This window comes from Alligator sinensis, unplaced genomic scaffold (assembly GCF_000455745.1).
Source record: "Alligator sinensis unplaced genomic scaffold, ASM45574v1 scaffold721_1, whole genome shotgun sequence".
In the NCBI taxonomy this organism is placed as follows: domain Eukaryota; kingdom Metazoa; phylum Chordata; order Crocodylia; family Alligatoridae; genus Alligator; species Alligator sinensis.
In genome coordinates, this window is record NW_005841857.1 from 3,358,681 (window position 1) to 3,376,159 (window position 17,479).

Sequence of the window (17,479 nt, forward strand, 5' to 3'; positions counted from 1 at the left end):
AATTGTCCGTAGGTAGTTCAAGCATGCTCACACCTTAGCTGAATTGAATATTGCAATATAAAGCTCTGAATATGCAGAGTTTGGAAACGTCATTGAGGATCTGACCTTCTAGGAGATTGTAATATCCTTTAATTTCATGGAAACCCTATGAGGTGGGGAAATATTAGTTATATTTTACTGAAGCTTTTAAGTAATATCCCTGGTGTTGCATAGTAAATCGGGGGCAGAGCTGTACTTCTTGAATCTGTTTTGTGCTTTACCCACTGCTCTCTTGGAAAGAGTTCAGTCGTTGCCATTTCCTACATGTTGCTGGCTTCTGTAGGACTATGTAGGTGCATAAAAACTTACCAGTGTCAGAAAAGCTTGAGCCCCGATGTATGCTATCAGGAGGAGAGTGGCATTCAGAGATGGTTCTAGACACAGGGAATCATAATTGCTGTTACAAGGGGGCCTGTCAGCGCAGAGCTAATTATGCAGAAAAGAGCCATGGTATATTTAATACCAGCAGTGCAGACAAAATGAAAGGACGTCTTCTGGAGCTGGCAGGCGCAGCCCAGGTCTGCAAGATTTCCAGGCCTTTATTCAGATATAAACAGTGTGTGGACTCTGCAGGGATCTACCCGGCGTGTTTGTATTCAGGAAAACAAGCTTCTGCAAACATTATTCTTTGCACAGGCCAAAATAATAATTTAGCAGCCCTGCTCCCCTTTTCTTGACACCAACCTGTGCACTACAAAGTGTTTAACAAGCACATCCCATTGCTCTAGTGCAGTGACTGGCAAGCTTTTTAGACTTCAGGCACCCCTTGAAAGACTTCAGACACCCCTTGGAAAATGCCAGCTCTTAGTTTTCACTTGTTTTGACTACAGAAACACAATGGAGCAGTTCTTCTGTTGCAAAGACCTCAGAAAGACCACAGCAGATCAGTGGGATTTTAACATTGTGGATTCCTACTTGAAATCTCTTACTTTATCTTGGGAATCATGTTTATACACCTAACGGTGCTCGCATTGCATGGCATCTCAAGGCATCTCCAAGTGCCATGGCACCCTGGTTGAGAATCGTTGTTTTAGGGCATTTAACTTTTCTAGATGCCTCCGTAACGTTTCTTGGTAACTGCCGGCCTGCTCTTTCAATTTGGATCTGCCCTAAAGGCATTTATTAGGGCTGTGCGAAATTTTGCCGGCAGTTTTGTTTCGAAGCTGTTTTGACTCATTTCGAGCTCGAAACAGCAAAATCGAAATGAAACGGAGAGCTTTGAAACAGCTGCAAAATGAAATGAGGGCTGTTGAAATGTTTCGAAATTTTTGAAATGTTTTGAGTTTCGAAGCTCAAGCTGGGCTTGCCTGCAGGGAAACAGAAACTAAAGGAAGGGGGGTGGGGTGGGAGGGACTGCTCTCATTATTGACTGTGTAGCTGGCCAGTGACTATCATCCTTTCCTGAGGTCTCTTCCAATCCCAGTGCTCTGGGAGAGGGATGGAAAAACTGCATAAAAGGCAGCATTGTTTGAACTGCTCTGCTTTCTGCCTTGGTGTCACCTGAGTGAGGGTGCACCTTAGCATACACACAGGGTCACCCACCCATGTCATGAGTTTTGCCTGTCAGCAGCTAGGGGTGCAGGGCCCCAGAACCCAGAACCCCTGCACCAATTTCCTCAACAGCTGGCAGGCTTTGTGGCCTCAGCAGGGGCTACCATCCCTGCAGCTTTCACCCCGCTGCACCTTAACACACACACGGTGTCACCCATGTCACGAGTTCTGCTTGTCTGCAGCTTAAGGTGCAGTTTCCCCCAAGCCCCTACACCTATCTCCTTGAAACTTGGCAGGATTTGTTGCCTCTACAGGGGCTACTATCCCTGCAATTTTGACCCTGCTGTGGCTTAATGCATACACGTGACATGAGTGTTTTGCTTTCAAGACTTGCGGTGCAGTTTCCCTGAAACCCCTGCATCTATCTCCTTGAAAATGAGACATCATGTCCTCAGAAGGGCAAGTTTCATCCAAATCAGGCTAGAAATGACAAAGTTATAGGATGTTTTGAGCTTCCCCATTATAACCTATGGGCAAAACAGTGAAACTGTTTCAATGAAACGAAACAGAAAAGCAGTTTTGAATCGAAACGAAATTCAAAACTAAATGCTGTGCTGTTGAAACATCAGAATGCATGTCAAAACAGAACAGTGCCACTTTGCACAGCCCAGAGTGGCACCAGAGATCTGCCACTTCTGAGCAGACTCAATGAAGTGGGTCTGCTCCGCATGCGATCTGATGCGCACTGCGCTGCACTGCATGCAGGTGTATACATAGTGAAATGTGCATCAGCGCAGAGGAAGTGGTGGTGGTGAGCCACCGTTTTCTCCAAGGTGTTTTAGTTCAAAAGTGCACTGCTGCCATTTTATTTGCACTGACGCACATTTTGATGCTTATACAAGTGCATGTTTCATAGCGCCAGGCACTTTTCAAATGACCTAGTTCTGCTGTATTTGTATGTGTAAAAATGCCCTGAAATGAAACCTGTATTCTCTGTATCCTACAAAGGATCTTATTCGATGCTTTACTGGTAGCTGTGTTCATACGGGAGAAGGGCAAACAGTTTAAAGAAGTTCCTCTTCCCCCTGGAGATCACCCAGGCTGTTCAACATGAATGGTTTTCCATCTTGATGTGACAGGATTGCTTCTCAGCTAATCTTACTGCCTTGGTATCTGAATGCCACACAATCGCATACAGCAGACGGTGAGGGAAGTTGATATCAGTGGGCTTTGGATCGGGCCTGTGATACAGCATGGCACCTCCTGGAGTCCTGCTCACCTATAACTCTGCATTTCAGGATGCTGCCTTAGCATGCTCGCAGACTCAAGGAGGGGAACAAAGTCCCAGGATGGAGTTTGCCTCAAACACTCTTAATTTTTTTTCCAGTGAATGTAAACTCTACCAGGATAAAACAAATTGCCTGAGAAAAAACCAAGCTGGGCTATGGTTATGTATGCAATTGGGCTTCTCTTCAGTATCTGCAAATACAAAAATCTATGCTCCACTCTTCTTTCGGTCATGTGCATGAGGATCCACTTCTCCTTTACTCTGCTTGTTTGCCTTTACTTCCAAACGGTCATGTTACTATTGCAAGGTCCAAGTATAGAGAGGTAGTTAGCAACACGTGAGCATACACCATCCCAAGCTAGATGACTTTCAAGGGAACTTGAATCCAAAGAAGTCTTCAAAGTACAGTGGTTAATTAAAATCAGCATCTACTACAAGCAGTTCGGGTAGGTATTTCTGGCATAGACCTGATCTGGCACACAAGGACATCAAAAGAATAATTAACTCCAGCTAAATCTTGTAAATCACTGGAGCAAGGAAAGAAGCTGTGAGGGGGGTGATGGCAGTACTCCAAAAGTTTATCTCTGAGGAAATGCACCCTGCCCTCCTCATAGAAACGCATTTTTTGTGATGGGGCCGAGACGTTCGTGTCAAATGTGGCTTTGAACATGTTTAGTGTGCCACTTGTAACTGTGCAAAAAGAGAGAGGCACATGGATGAGAATGAAGGGATCACAAGTTAGAGAGCAATTGATTTACTAGAATGGGACAGTGGTATCATGAGAACAAGTGAAGAAACATTGCTGTATAGTTTGCACGTTTCCATTTTTTTCCCCCCAGCCGGTGGCGTGCTGTTTCGAAGCAGATTTTTTCACTGTACTGTGCGGTGCTCTTTTCAGGTGTGTTGTCTCTTTACCTGCTTGCTTATAGCTTTCCTGTGTTGCTTCCTTTGCTCTCAGGTCCTCCACTGCTTTCCCCTAATCTGTCCTGCTCTACCTATCTCTAACACCTGCACGCACACTGGGTTGGGTATTGTGGGTTTTTGGGGTTTTTTTTCATTTGTGTGCTTTATGTGGGCAAGATTGCTCCTGTTGTTCTGGCCATGTGCTCAGCACATGGCAAGCTGGGGCCTGTATCTGGGGAAAGTATGTAAAATCTTCTGGCCAGAAGAAGCGGAAGATCCTTCATGCAGTTGAGTAAAAGAGAGGTCGGACTATGGTACTCCCTAGTTGGACAAGGCTTGGGTAACGTCACACCAAGTATATAAGAACAACTTAACTAAGGTTTATTGCTCTTTTTCCTGAGGTTGCTGGGACTGCTGGGTGCTGTGTTGGGAGCCAGAAAACTTGCTCCCCATGGGGAGGTCTCCCCCCTCTTAACTGGAGAGGCAAGCAAAAGCTATGGGATGGAAAAGCCTCAGTTACAGGGAGAGAAAATCTGTCTTGGAGTTTGAGATGCCTATTTCCTCCTTCTTTCCCCTTTCTTTTCTTAAGTGGGTTAATGCCATGGGGATATTAATCCCTGGAGCAAGCTGCTCAGGAATGGGTCCTAGCAGTTACTGGCCCCTGTGTTTGGGAACCATAGTGTCTCAGCTTTGTGGTGTAGCTGAGACTGGATGTCTAGGCTACAGCCATAGGCTTGGGACCTTTTTGCTATTTCACATCTATTGCATTTCAGCCTAGCTATGTGGCTGAACCTCAGCCATATGTTTGGCTGGCAGATTTGGGCCAGGGTAAAGCCTGGCAGGGTTTGAGCCAGGGTGAGACCTGGCACTACTTGTCTACTCAGGCCTCAGGGCAGGAGAGTCCTGGCAGGCATTGTGCTGCCCAGTTCAGGCTCAGCAAGATGAGCCTAGGCCTCCTTTTTGTAGTTTATGTCCCAACCAAGTGGTGTGGTTGGGCGCTAGATGTAGTCCAGGCCAGAGCCAAGATAGGCCTGACCTTTCCTCCAAGCTCCTTTGCAGTTTTCTGGCCAGCAGGGCTGGGATTGGGACTAGGGATTTTGGGGTGCGGTATGCTGATGAAAACTGCAGTTGACCCCTCAAAGCTACCATGTAGAAGTGGAGGTTGGTGTTTTACCATGCCTTCAGGAGCAACAAAGACCCTTGCAATGGAATAGGACCCATGCTCTTGAACAGCTCCCTGTGACTCGGTGAACCCAAGGAGCAGCACAGGACTCTCTGGTGTGGGGCCCCCTTCCAGCCCATTTCTGAAGGGCAGGTGTAGGGGTGCAGGCCCATTGTGGAGCCCTAAGCCCCAGACTACCTGGGTTTGTGTGAGCCCTCCCCCAAGAGGGTGCCACCTATAGACTTTGCTTTGTAGTAATAGTGCTTTAAAATTATATTCAATGCTTTCTTTAGTTTTGTTTTATTCTCTGTAATAAACTTGGGTGTTTGTGTTTCTACGGTTTGTGAGGAGGGGGTTTTGTTTATGTGGGACACGCTAGTAATTCATTTAGTATTTCTCAGGTGGTTTGGGTGGGGACTCAAGCCAAGGTAAAATATATTTAGTACCCCCAAAATTGAACCTGGCCCTTTTTGCTCCTGACTGGTGCCCAACAGAAGGGTGACACATCTTTATGTGAAGGTGTTCTAGAAAAAAAAAAATTCACCCACTGGCTAGACTCAGCTAGCTCTTGCTCAGTCAGCTCTCTGACCCACTCAGCTTGCTGCTTGTGCAGGAGCAAGCGTGGCAGCAGTGAAAAGACCTGGGGAATGCCGCTTCCGGAGCCATTACCATATAAGGATAGAAGTTGCGAGATCGGAGCACGGCGGCCAAACAGGAGCCTCAATGGGAGAAAAAGGGGAGGAAAGGAAGAAGAAAGAGGATCCCCAGGGGATCAGTAGTTTACACGGAGACTTCTCACAGCGTTGGGGGAAGAACGGAGCTCTGAGAATGAGGGGCAGATCCAAGAAGAAAGAAACCCCATGGGACTCATATTGCACTTTCGACCTGGAAAGAAAGCAAAAAAAAAGAAAAGAGTCAAATTAACACATTATTATTCAGCCTTGGAGACAGCGTCTAAGTACCCATTGAAAGGATTCAAGGCATCAGACACACAGGAAAAAAAAGATAAACTTATTTGCCAACAAAATAAAGAGAGTGTATATAGTGGGGTTTGAAGATAAAGCTTGCAATAAAAATAGAAACAAAAATGGACAAATAGAAAAGAGACTTTGTTTATTAATACTAGGTTCCTTTCAGTTAAGTTGATAGTAATAGCGTAAGAACAGTATACAAATAGAATTACCAAGTTGATATTATAGATAGGAAGAAAAAAAAAAGTTGCTGCTGGAAAGTAAAGGAATGTTTTACAGCACGATAAAAATAAATACAAGTTTTGATCTGAATCAGACTACGATTATCTATACCGTCGAGTGTGTGTGAATATACAGAGCAGTGACTGAGATAATTTACCAATAGTACCCATGCACCCTAATAGAGACCTAATAAGAACAAAAAAAAATGTTTTGAGCAGCCCCTCCCAATTAGTGACATAAAAAAATTCGAGCATAGAATAATAACATTCAAGACGTGGCAGGCGGGAAAGTTAGGCTACCGATGGTTTGTTTGGTTACTACAGAGTGGTAAAAGGAGACATCCTAAGTGCAACCACCACACTGCTCCACATAAATGAAGACTTCCAGTTTTAAGTGACAAAGAATAATAGGGAATTGCACCTAAAAGTTCCTCTTGTTCCCAAATGTCTGAAGCTGGAGTTCAGATCAGGAGCCATAGTGTCTATCTTGCATGTTGCTTTGCAGTGAGAGAAACCCTTACTGTTTGCTATCTGCTAAAGCAGCTGGCCTTTAAAATTAAAATGACCATAAATGGAAGTGAAACCAGCTCATCCAAATGGGGCAAACTGTGGAAGGACAGCATGCATCTTGACTACTGGTTAATTCCAGCGAGGTAAAAGATGTTGTAATATGGTTGCACGGCAACAACCATTTACATTGCTGACAGCCAATCCATAGTAGGAAGTGTCTTCTGAAAAGTCTTAGGACGGTGGGCAGTAGCCTAGTGAATCCTTGTTTCCCAGTGGAAGATGAATGGCGTGTGCCCCCGGCGGCTAGGGGGGACATGGCAGCGGCAGAGATGAGCAGGGAGGTCCTACAGACACCGCCGGCACTGTTGGCAGTGGAGGGGAGGGGCATTGGGGGGGGTGGTGAGCACCAAACAAGGGTCAGCGACTACTCGCAGCTGCTGCTGGCGGTGTCAACAGCAGGGTGTCGGCGGTGCCTTTTTGTAGGGGGTGCACTGCCATGCTCAGAGGGTGCACGTGCACCCACGTGCACCCCCTACGTATCGCCCCTGCAGTGGAAGATGGGATTTTAAAACATGCTCCACATGGTGTTAACTCCACCTATATTGAAGTCAGTGGTAGGACTCAGTGAGTTCAGTGCTAGTGGAGGTAGGCCAGCAGGAAGGGCTGTTTTGAATCCTGTCTGGAGACTCAATTTAGCAGCTGTGAGCCGACCCCCTAGCACACAATACATGCATATTAAGTTGTATTTTAAAAACACTACCGATAACTGCAGGCACCTGTAGTCTTCTTTGAGTGCAGGCCAGTTTGGATTTGTAAGGAGGTGAGCATGTGCCCTAGACCAGATTTCTTGCCTAGCAATAACGACCCCCCAGGCTCAGAATTCACTATTGGAGATTGACTAAATCTCTGCCTGATCAGACTTTTCTGACTTAATTTCCTTTACAAGGGCTTCAAAAGAGCAGGTTGAAAACCCACCAGTTTTAGATCTGTCTGCTTTTTGAGAGACTTATATCCCTTAAGCACGGGGACAGCAGGTCCCTGTTTTGTTGGGAAACCCCACACTCAGCTCAGTGCTTTCTCATCATGCGAAAGTGAAGTTTCTGTCTCGAGGAGCAGCCTGAGGACAGCGGAAGGTATCTATGGCTGCTTTGTTGGCTTCCTTCCTGAACTTTGCTTTCGGCATCCCGAGAAAATCTCTGCTTCCCTCCAGGAGTTATTGTAGCAAAGAAAGAGATGTCGGGTAGATTTGATCAGTAGAGCAGCTCAGAAATAATTACTTCCCTAGCCAAGTTTGCTGTAGTGAATCAAACCTCCCTTTGAGGTCATCATTTTAATGTTATGTTAATGGCCTGGGGTGGGCTGTTTTTCCAGAGACTAAATCAGGTTAAATGTTTTCAATAGCCTTGTATTGTTTTAGTGGCCGTAATGAGGAGGTTCCTTATGATCAAAGAACATTATCCATCTCATTAGCTACTATATTTATAGCATTGCTGTTTAAATGGCTTGCCAGCTAAGCTACTAGCCATGTCTGTAGTGATGCTTACCAGCCACACTTTAAAAAGAAATTGAGTATGGACAAGTCCACCCTCCCTATTTGAGACTGCAGCACTCAGTGATATGCCAATAACATGCCTGTGATAATTGAGGATGGGATAGATGTACCTGTTTTAATCACAGAGATTCATAGATTGCTAGTGGCTGGAAGGGAATTTGCAAGATCATTGGGTCCAGTCCCCCTGCGCTAGGCAGGAATGGCTAAGTGATATGTCAAAAAGCCCCGTTAACCTTATTCAGAACTTGGTTTGCACCTTGCAAGTTCAGCTCTGTATTGTGAGAGTCCGTCCTTCCAGAGGAAGCTCAGAGAGGAGCCCAAAGAGGCAGACAGAGCCCTTTTAGGAAGACAAAATACTTTTCTTAGTGGCTTTTCTGCCTCCCCATCTCTGGCGCTCTGGTGTAGTGCCTGAAGACTGGAAGAAGGACAATGTGGTGCCTATCTTCAAGAAAGGGAGGAAAGTGGATCTGGCTAACTATAGGCCCATCAGCCTGACTTCTATCCTGGGGAAGATCTTAGAAAAGTTTATTAAAGAGGTGATCCTTAATGGACTGGCCGACGCCAACATCTTAAGGGATAGCCAGCACGGGTTTGTTGCGGGTAGGTCTTGCTTGACCAATCTCATTTCCTTCTACGACCAGGTGACCTATCACCTGGACAAGGGAGAAGAGATTGATGTCATATATCTTGACTTCAAAAAAGCCTTCGATCTGGTTTCCCATGATCACCTCTTGGAGAAACTGGCCAATTGTCGCCTTGTGTCCTCCATGATCCACTGGCTGGAAAATTGGCTCTGGGGTCGGACCCAGAGGGTAGTAATTGATGGAAGGCAATCGTCATGGTGTCCTGTGACCAGTGGGATCCCCCAAGGCTTTGTCCTTGGACCCATACTGTTCAACATCTTCATTAATGATGTGGACATTGGAGTCAGAAGCGGACTGGCCAAGTTCGCTGATGACACCAAACTTTGGGGAAAAGCATCCACACCAGAAGACAGGCAGGTGATCCAGGCTGACCTGGACAGGCTCAGCAAGTGGGTGGACGAGAATCTGATGGTGTTCAACGCTGATAAATGCAAGGTTCTCCACCTTGGGAAGAAAAAGACTCCTGGGGCTCATTCATCTCTGCCTGCAGATATCTCTGCAACTTGCTGACCAACTGTCCCATGCCCTTGTAGTCCTTATCGAAGATAACACTGTACTACTTGCAAGCAAGGGAAGTTGCAGAAAGTTGCAGCAAGGGAGGTTTAGGATGGATATTAGAGGAAAAAAACAAAACTTCCCATGAGGAGGGTAGTAAAGCACTGGAACAGGCTTTACTACCCAGGGATGCTATGGAGTTTCCATCCTTAGAGGATTTTTAAGACCCAGCTGGGCAAAGCGGTGGCAGGGCTGGTCCTGCTGTGAGCAGGGGGTTGGACTAGATGACCTCCTGAGGTCCCTTCCAGCCCTAATGCTCTGTGCTTCTAGAACTGTACTGCTACCAGTATATACACAAGCATATGGTTGTAGCAGGATCTAAAAATATTGATGCAATGATGAAGCTGTTATGTCTGTGTGATTCTGTAGTGATACAGTGGTAGCAAAACCTCTTCATCTGCAACCTTGCTTCATTTAGGGCAATTTCATTAACTCTTATTGCTGTAGGATTCTGCACCCAGAGCATCATGACAGGTATTGCTTCTCTGCTTCTAAAACAGGTAAAATATGCATTTGCCCATGCCTGCATTGTTGAATGAACTCAAGTTTGTCCTTCGCTTTTTTATAAACCTAAGAATTACGTGCACTCAAAAACCTGCATTAAAAGAGCGTTATTATGTTTACAGAGTCGAGCACTCTCCAGTTAGGAAAGGCAGCTGCACAATTCCAACATTATTTCAACTCCCCCCGTTGTACGTTTTGATAGTCTCCATTTCCATGGCCACTTATTACTTTTTCCAAGTGCCCTGTCTCTCACAATCCACAGGATGTAGTGCACTTTCTTAATGAGCAGTTCCTTAGAATTATATTATATCTGACTTTTTTTTCAGAGTATTTTTCGTTATACGGCACTTGATCCGGTCAAAGCACAGTTCCAACTGCCTTATTAATTCTCAGAAAATATAGTTGTTTGAAATGTAGCAATTTTCAGTGTGAACAGGACGTATTCTAGTGCAGTTTATCTGCCGGCTACAAAATTGCAAGCGATCATGATTGCTGTAGACTTCATTTGCAAAGACCTTAAATGGTGCTGCTCGCTTTGTTTTACTTGTTTTGTTACTGCAAGGTGCTACGTGGGGGTCGTATTTAAGACATTTCAGTGAGATCAAGTGATTGATTGAACCTGACTTTTTGTTTGCATCAACTGCAGCAGTTTGACAGCTGTAAGAGTTTGCGAACTAGAGCAATCCCTGGTGACGAGGATGTTTGCTTGAGACGTTGCAGAAAGATTCAAGCATGTTTGGCATCTCGGCTAATTATGGAAAGACTTAGGAGGAAGTTTTCATCGCTCTCGCGGCTACCTGCGTAGCAGAGCTTTTCCAACATGGTTTGAAAAGGCTGGTGCTGGAAGCTGAATTGAACTATGTCGCTGCCTTGGCAGATAGCCACCTCCCACTCTTTGCACAGATTAGCTTTTGTGGACCGTTAACAGGCCTTCTCACTAATTGTGTGAGCCACTTCCCAGAGAGATACCACTCAAGCTTCTTCTACTAAACCACTGTGTCTGGTTTAGATGAAAAATAGGTGTTGTAGGATGAAAGAAGCTAGTGGAGATAGTATAAGCGCAGGTCAAGATCCTGTTTATATGGTAGCCAGTGGGGGGCTTTCATGTGCTTGAAGTCTGTTTTAGACAATTTATCGAAACAATCGTGCCTGATGACAGTGTGTCAGAAGGTCTGTTGCTAAAGTTGTCATGCAGGTGATTATGAGATGAAGCCCTGAGGCTCTGGAGTGCCTTAACTTCCTTATTTAACCATCTAAATGTCCAATAATAGCTGAGAGCAGGGTGGACAGAACAGGAGGTATATAGACTGTTGATAGCAAGAAAAGTTCATAGAAGACGGAAGCATTGACTGCCTTATCTTGCAGTCGGGAGACTATTTCAGTCTTCACAATGAGCGGCATCCTGGAGGTTTATGCTTTATTTGTTGTCCACTGTCACAGCCAGCGGTGGGTTGAGGTCATTTGACATGCAGATATTATACCAATTTAATTAGGATGGTTTATAAATCAGCATATTTAAATTAGTAAAGTCCCCCGGAGTGAATTTAATTTAGAAAAAAAAGCCATTACAGTATGAGGAATTTTATATTGCTATAAATACATCTATGCTTGGGGTTACAGGTTGAAGTATGATGGGTTGCTTCAGAGCTGATATAATTAAAGTGGTGCGAAAATCATATAAGGAAACCTTCAAAGTACCTGCCCGCTAGTAAAATCTTTCCCAAGTTTTTATCTTTGCTGTTGATTTTTCTTTAACTGGATTAGTTAGGATCTTGACCTGTGCTTCTTCATGAATTAGTTGAATCTTACCCTATTCTGCCAAGAAGTAGTAATAAAAGTAGAAATAAAAATTGCATGTGGAATGTTGTTCTCAGCCTTGAAACACTTTGCAATTTGATTTCCTGTTCTTGTGCGTTTTCATTTGAAGTCACTTCTTAGATGAGCTCATGGTGGAATTTTATTCCTACTTCTCCCAGGGGGAAGTGGGCAACTCTCCAAAGTGTGGCATCTAGGACTTAAGATGGATATAAAACCACAAGTCGAATGCTTGACCTGTTGTTCAACTGTTTGAGTAACCATCTGATCACTGCCCTTGTTTTCCTCTTTCCTTTTGGACAGGATTTGACCTGGTAGATTTATTCAGTGTGAAGGAGATTTTTGGACTGAAAGACAATGGAATTCAGAGTTCCTATATCCGACTTGGCAGCTTCCCCATTGTGCAGAAAACAGAGTAAGTTTTTACACTTGTTTTCATGTGGGCCCCTCCATCCGTTGCTTGGTTCTTTTAAGACACCCCCTAACTCTTCTAGTGCCTGTAGAGCATGGGAAAAGCACACACTTTATGCCGACCTTGAGCTCAGTTGGAGTGATGCTTTCACAAACCACCTTAAAGCTGAGGGTCTAAACCCACTAATCCTTCCTACCTGCGATTGAGTTGGTAGTCTGCTGTGTACCTCATCTGATTTAAGGAGCTCTATAAAAAAAGAAAATCCCAAAAGGAGTTCTGGGTGTAGGGCATTGCCTCTAAAATGGGTGTTTGTCGACTCTCTCCCCAAGGTACACACTTGCTAACGGCACGAGATTGACTCCCAGTGGATGTAGTTATCAGGCAGCTAATTTAGTTTCCTGAAAGAATGAGCAGCAGTTAAGCTGCTGTCAGTGTGGATTCCAGTCTTACAGCCTTTTATAACATGAGGCTGCCAGCTCTGTCACAGCCCATCAAGATGGTTTCTCTTCAGGTTGTCATATAAGTTCTGCCAGCATTAGCCTTGAGAAGAGTGAGAGCATAATTTTATTGAGTGACTGTGGAGCAATAGATTGAATTGTCATCATTAACATTTTTGCACTAAATTTCACTGTGATGGTTTGAGATTAATATTAAAAAAATCAATATTAATTCTCATCCTTCTTGTGGACAGGAGGAGTTATTTTCGTGATCTCTCTTGAGTCCTTTTTGGCTCATTGAGTATTTGAGATGCTCTTGTGATCATTTCTCTGATTTCCTGGTATCTTGCATCCTAGAATCATTTTCCCCACCATTACCAACCAAACGCGCGCACACACACACAAATGCAAAAATATTATATTCTATTATATACTAAAAAAGAGTTTGTTTTAAAAACCATGTATATCAAGCCCCAGGTATAATAAATTCAGGGATAGGGAAATAATACAACAGACCGAAGACTCTTTGGTGAGTATACATAGTATGGATATATTTTTTCCTTTGTGGTACAGCAATAAATGGATGATGTGTAGCTCTCAATCATTCCTACCAGTTGTAGCTTGTGAGTTGTTTCATCGCTGGATAATAGTTATTACAAGGGCACCTTCATAGTGGGGAGAATGACATTGTGGCAGGGCACCTTTGGTGCCTGCCCCATTAAGGGCTGAGAGCAGGCAGCAGGGCAGCTGGCAGGTGTAGGACAGCCCCAATGAGGTGGTCACATGACCACAGGAACACCAAGTGATTGGAGGAGAGGACTGACTGGCCTTCATCTTAGCTCAGGTCCCCAGGGCTGAACCATCAGTCTGCTGCTGGCAGCCAGAACACCACTGAGCTGCTGCTTGGAACATCTTGGAGGTAAGGACAGGAGCTGCAAGGGTGGCAGGAGGCTCCTGGTCCTGGGGCATGACCAAAACCTACACCCTGCTGGGGAAGGATGGACCAGTGGGACTACCTATGGCAGGGTAGTTCCCCAGAAATGCCAGCCCAGTTGCCTCCCCAATGAAAGGTGGGTAGAGGAGACTTATAACACCAGCTCCCACTACCCAATGCATAATTTAGAGCAGGCCAGGAAGTGGGGCCAGGCATGTCTACGGACACCTGAGCCCATGGGGTGTAAGACCCTATGCCCCAGTAAGGGTGCATAGAGCTGGGCTCAGTGACGGGACAGAAAGGGGCCCTGGTGAGGGGACAGAAGTGTGTGTAGTGGCCTGCACAGAACAGGGTGCACAGTGATGCCTGAAGGGCTGTGTGTGAGTCTGCACAGGCAGGCCTGAAGGGCTGCATCAGGGGGCATGTAGAGTAGGGTTGGTCATGCAGCCTGAAGGGCTACACATGGGCCAACTCCCACAGGAATGACAACATGAGCAAGTTGCCCAGAGAGGGTCTAGTGGCTGAGTTCAGCTCAGTGTGAGGCATAAGGCTGGTGGCTGCAGGGCCTATGTGAAGGGCTGCATGTGGGCCAGCTAGAGTGTGACTAGGAAAGCCTGAAGGGCCGTGTAGAGTAGGGCCCAAGGGGGGACCCAAGAGGGCAGTACAGATCCATGGCAGGTTGAGAGTGGCCTGAGGCCCTGTGAGAAGGGGCAGAGTGCAAGAGTAGTATGCTAAAGGCCCAGCAAGGGGCAGAGGTTAGCCCAGATTTGAATTGGAGCTGTTATCAATTTGTAATGCCATCTGCAGGGCATGGGGCACAGTGCAGGGTAGGTCAGCACCATATATAACACCCCAGGCATGCAGACTATCCCAGACAGGTGGGTAGGCCAATGTTAAGATCAGATCCTGAGAGGCTCCCCTGTTACAGAAATAGACTGAGGTTTGCCTTGTGCTGAAGAGACTCTAATTTATTCAGTTTTGACCCTTTCCATTTTGGAGGAATGTGCTCAGGAAGTTAATTGCCAAACTAACATTTCCTAGGTTCCCTAGATGAATTTCCTTTTTCCCAATCTTGGTACCCCAGGATAAGGGTTGAGCTACTGTTTCAGACATTAAACACAAAACCAAAGATGAAGAAGGTGTGCACAGTGGGTATGCAGATACATAGTGGAGAGATGAATGTAGGCCAGAGGCAGGCAATTATTTGGGCTGGAGGGCCACTTACCAAGTTATGGCAAGCTGCTGAAGGCCTCAAGGGAAGTCCCGCCCCTTGACAGGTACCCTATCCCCTGGTTGCCATCTTGGGACTGTCAGTCTCATCCCCTAACCCTTGCTACTAGAAGTCCCTCCCTTTGCACCTTGGAAGTACTCCTTTCAGCAAGGGGATTTGCCATCTCAGAACCAGAAACATACCAAATTACATTCTAAAAATCAAACATTTACTACAATATTCATTAATTTGATTAAAAATATATATATTTTGTCCTAATTTACATGCGTTTGTGTAGTGTACACAAAAGTGATTGTATAATAGCTTAAAATGAAGTCTTACTCTTGTATATTTTGGGGATTGTGGGGGGTATGGGTGGGTGTGTATAGGTTTGTGGGGGGCTGTGGTTATGTGGTGTCTGGGGGAGGGTGTGTGGCGGGGTTTGTGTGGTTGGATAGGCATGGGGGGTTTTGATGTGTGTGCATGTGGAGTGAGGGATCATGTGGGTGTGTATGTGGGGTGTGGGTGGGTATGCTGTTTGTGGGGGGCTGTGAGTGTATGTAGGGGATGGTGGCTGGAAGGATTGTGGCATGTGTAGAGGGGGAGGGTGTGCCCACAGCCCCCACCAGCGCTTCTCCAAATCCAATCTCTGTGCTCCTGCCACTCCTGGCCCTGGTGTACCAGTGCAGGCCCTGTGCTCCCCCAGCTCTGGCACCACGTCCCAGCTGAGACCACAGGATGCAGCAGGAGCCAGACTGACTTGGCCAGCACCACATGGAGCCAGCTGAGAATTGTGGCAGCCAGGCTGGCTCCTTCTGAGTCCTGCAGTCCCAGGACTGCCGCTGGGAATCACATGGTGCTGGACCTGTGGGGCTGGGGGAGGGGGGAGGGGAGGGACTGGAGAGGAGGAGCTGTACCAGAAGCACAGCGACAGCTGGGCAGGAGCATGGGGCTCGTGCCAGTGCCCCAGGGCCAGCAGCAGTCGTGGCTCAGAGTGGGGCGGGAAGAGCATGGGGCCTGGACTGGTAGGGGTTTTACAGAGCTGGGCTTGGCTGCACCAGCAGGGAAAGCAGAGAGCTGGCCCAGCTCCACAGAGCCCCTGCCAGCCTGCACCCTGTGCTTCTGCCACCCTGCTCTGGGTCTCTGCTGGTACTGGCCCCAGGGCACTGGCATGGGCCCCATGGTCCTTCCCAGCTGTCACTGCAGTCCCATGTGCCCACTCACTGTCACTCCACCCCCACCTGCTGCCATCATTTCCCCACTTTCCTGGCCACTGCTACTCCTCTCCACCCTCCTGCCCACCTGCTGGCTGCTCCACCATGGTTCCCATTTGCAGTGCCGGGACTGCAGGAGTTGGCAGAAGCCGACCTGGCCCCGAGGACTGGGGTGATCGCCCACAGTCCTCCCCTGCCTCTTCTCTCTTCTTATCTGAATTTCCAGTTGGGGGTTGAGGGTGGGGTGGGACCAGGCAGGGGCGGAGCCAGGGAGGCCTTGCTGCTGTCCTGCCACCGCCTCCCTCTGGGTCCTACTCCCCTATGTCCCTTGTCATCTTTGACAGGCAGCCAGGGTCAGATAAATATTAATTTTCTAAATTTTTTAGGGGCCCCACAAGCCATACAGAATGACCTGGTCAGCAGAACCTGGCCCATGGGCTGTAATTTGCCCACCCTGATGTAGACTCTACATAGGCCTGTGTGACATGAACCCTGGGTATGTTGCTGTGAAACTTCGTGATTTTCAAAGGGCCTATGGCTAAGTGGCAATAGCAGGCCTGAAGCCTGTCCTTGAGTGACATACCATAATAATAGTGTTTGCTGATGCCGTGGCTGGCTTGGTCAGTAAAACAGGAAAAAAACTGTCCATCTGCCCAACTGGACACAATAAGAACAAGGTCTTGTTAGACAGGGCTAGAACAGCATTTTACATGCTGCCTCAGCATGCTGGAGCAAATAGGAGTGGGGCAAGGCTGCAGCAGTGGATCAAACTCAGGCTCTGTCCAAGGTAAGTAGGAATGGGAGGTGTGGGGACTGTGCGTATGCAGGTGGGAGGACTGCTCGGGAAGGGTGGGTCTCCTGCATGGTGCATAACTCCCCCACAGCAGCAGCAGCAGCAGCAGCAGCAGCAGCAGTGGCTGTTGTGGGGCTCATGCTTGCTCCTGACAGAGACTTCCGGCCATGCAGTGCTGCCTCAGACCCAGCAGCTGCACATAGCAGGGCCGTCCACACTGCCCCAGTCCCAGTAAGGGGTTTCCAGGGGCCAGAACAAAAAAACCCACAGAAAAAATAAAACAAAGCAGTGCACGCACGAGGAGCATGCACCACTCAGAAGTGGAGCTGGGCTGCTCAGAGCTGCACTGTGGCTGCCAGCCAGGCTCTATGTGGCAGAATCACCACTGCTGCAGCTCTGGGAGGCCCCCAGGACCCCAGGTATGGCTGCTGGGGCCAGCCCAGTGCTTGCCTCTTACCCCCCTGGGGTAACTTGCCACTCACCAGAGTGTGCATAGCACAGGCATGCCCCTGGGACAGGTAGCAGTGGTGCAAGGTGCGCCATTGCTACTTGTCCTTGGCCAAGGAGTCTAGTTTAACCTGGTTCTGGAAGTTTCAGTGAAACAAATTTAAATAAAACTAATCCAGGATCATTTATTAGAATATTAAGATTGTTTAGCAGTCATGTAGAAGTGGGGATAGGCTGGGGGAGGCTGCTCCTCCTCTGAAAAGTTTCTGAACCCATGGAAGACAGCAATGCTCAGATGCCCATTGATCCTGCGAGACCCCTAGAGCTGGTGGATGGCAAGGCTTCCTTAATAGCTTGTTTGTTTTACTTATCACTGA

General features: G+C 47.0%; 1 protein-coding gene across 1 annotated transcript in view; it reads left to right on the forward strand.

Moving 5' to 3' along the window:
- The window catches only part of COL22A1 (collagen type XXII alpha 1 chain), a 295,276-nt gene that overhangs the window by 87,985 nt on the left and 189,812 nt on the right, over nt 1-17,479 (forward strand). Inside the window, exon 5 of the mRNA XM_025214699.1 lies at nt 11,959-12,070. Coding sequence (XP_025070484.1) covers nt 11,959-12,070 — 112 coding nt within the window. The remainder of the gene's footprint in view (nt 1-11,958; nt 12,071-17,479) is intronic.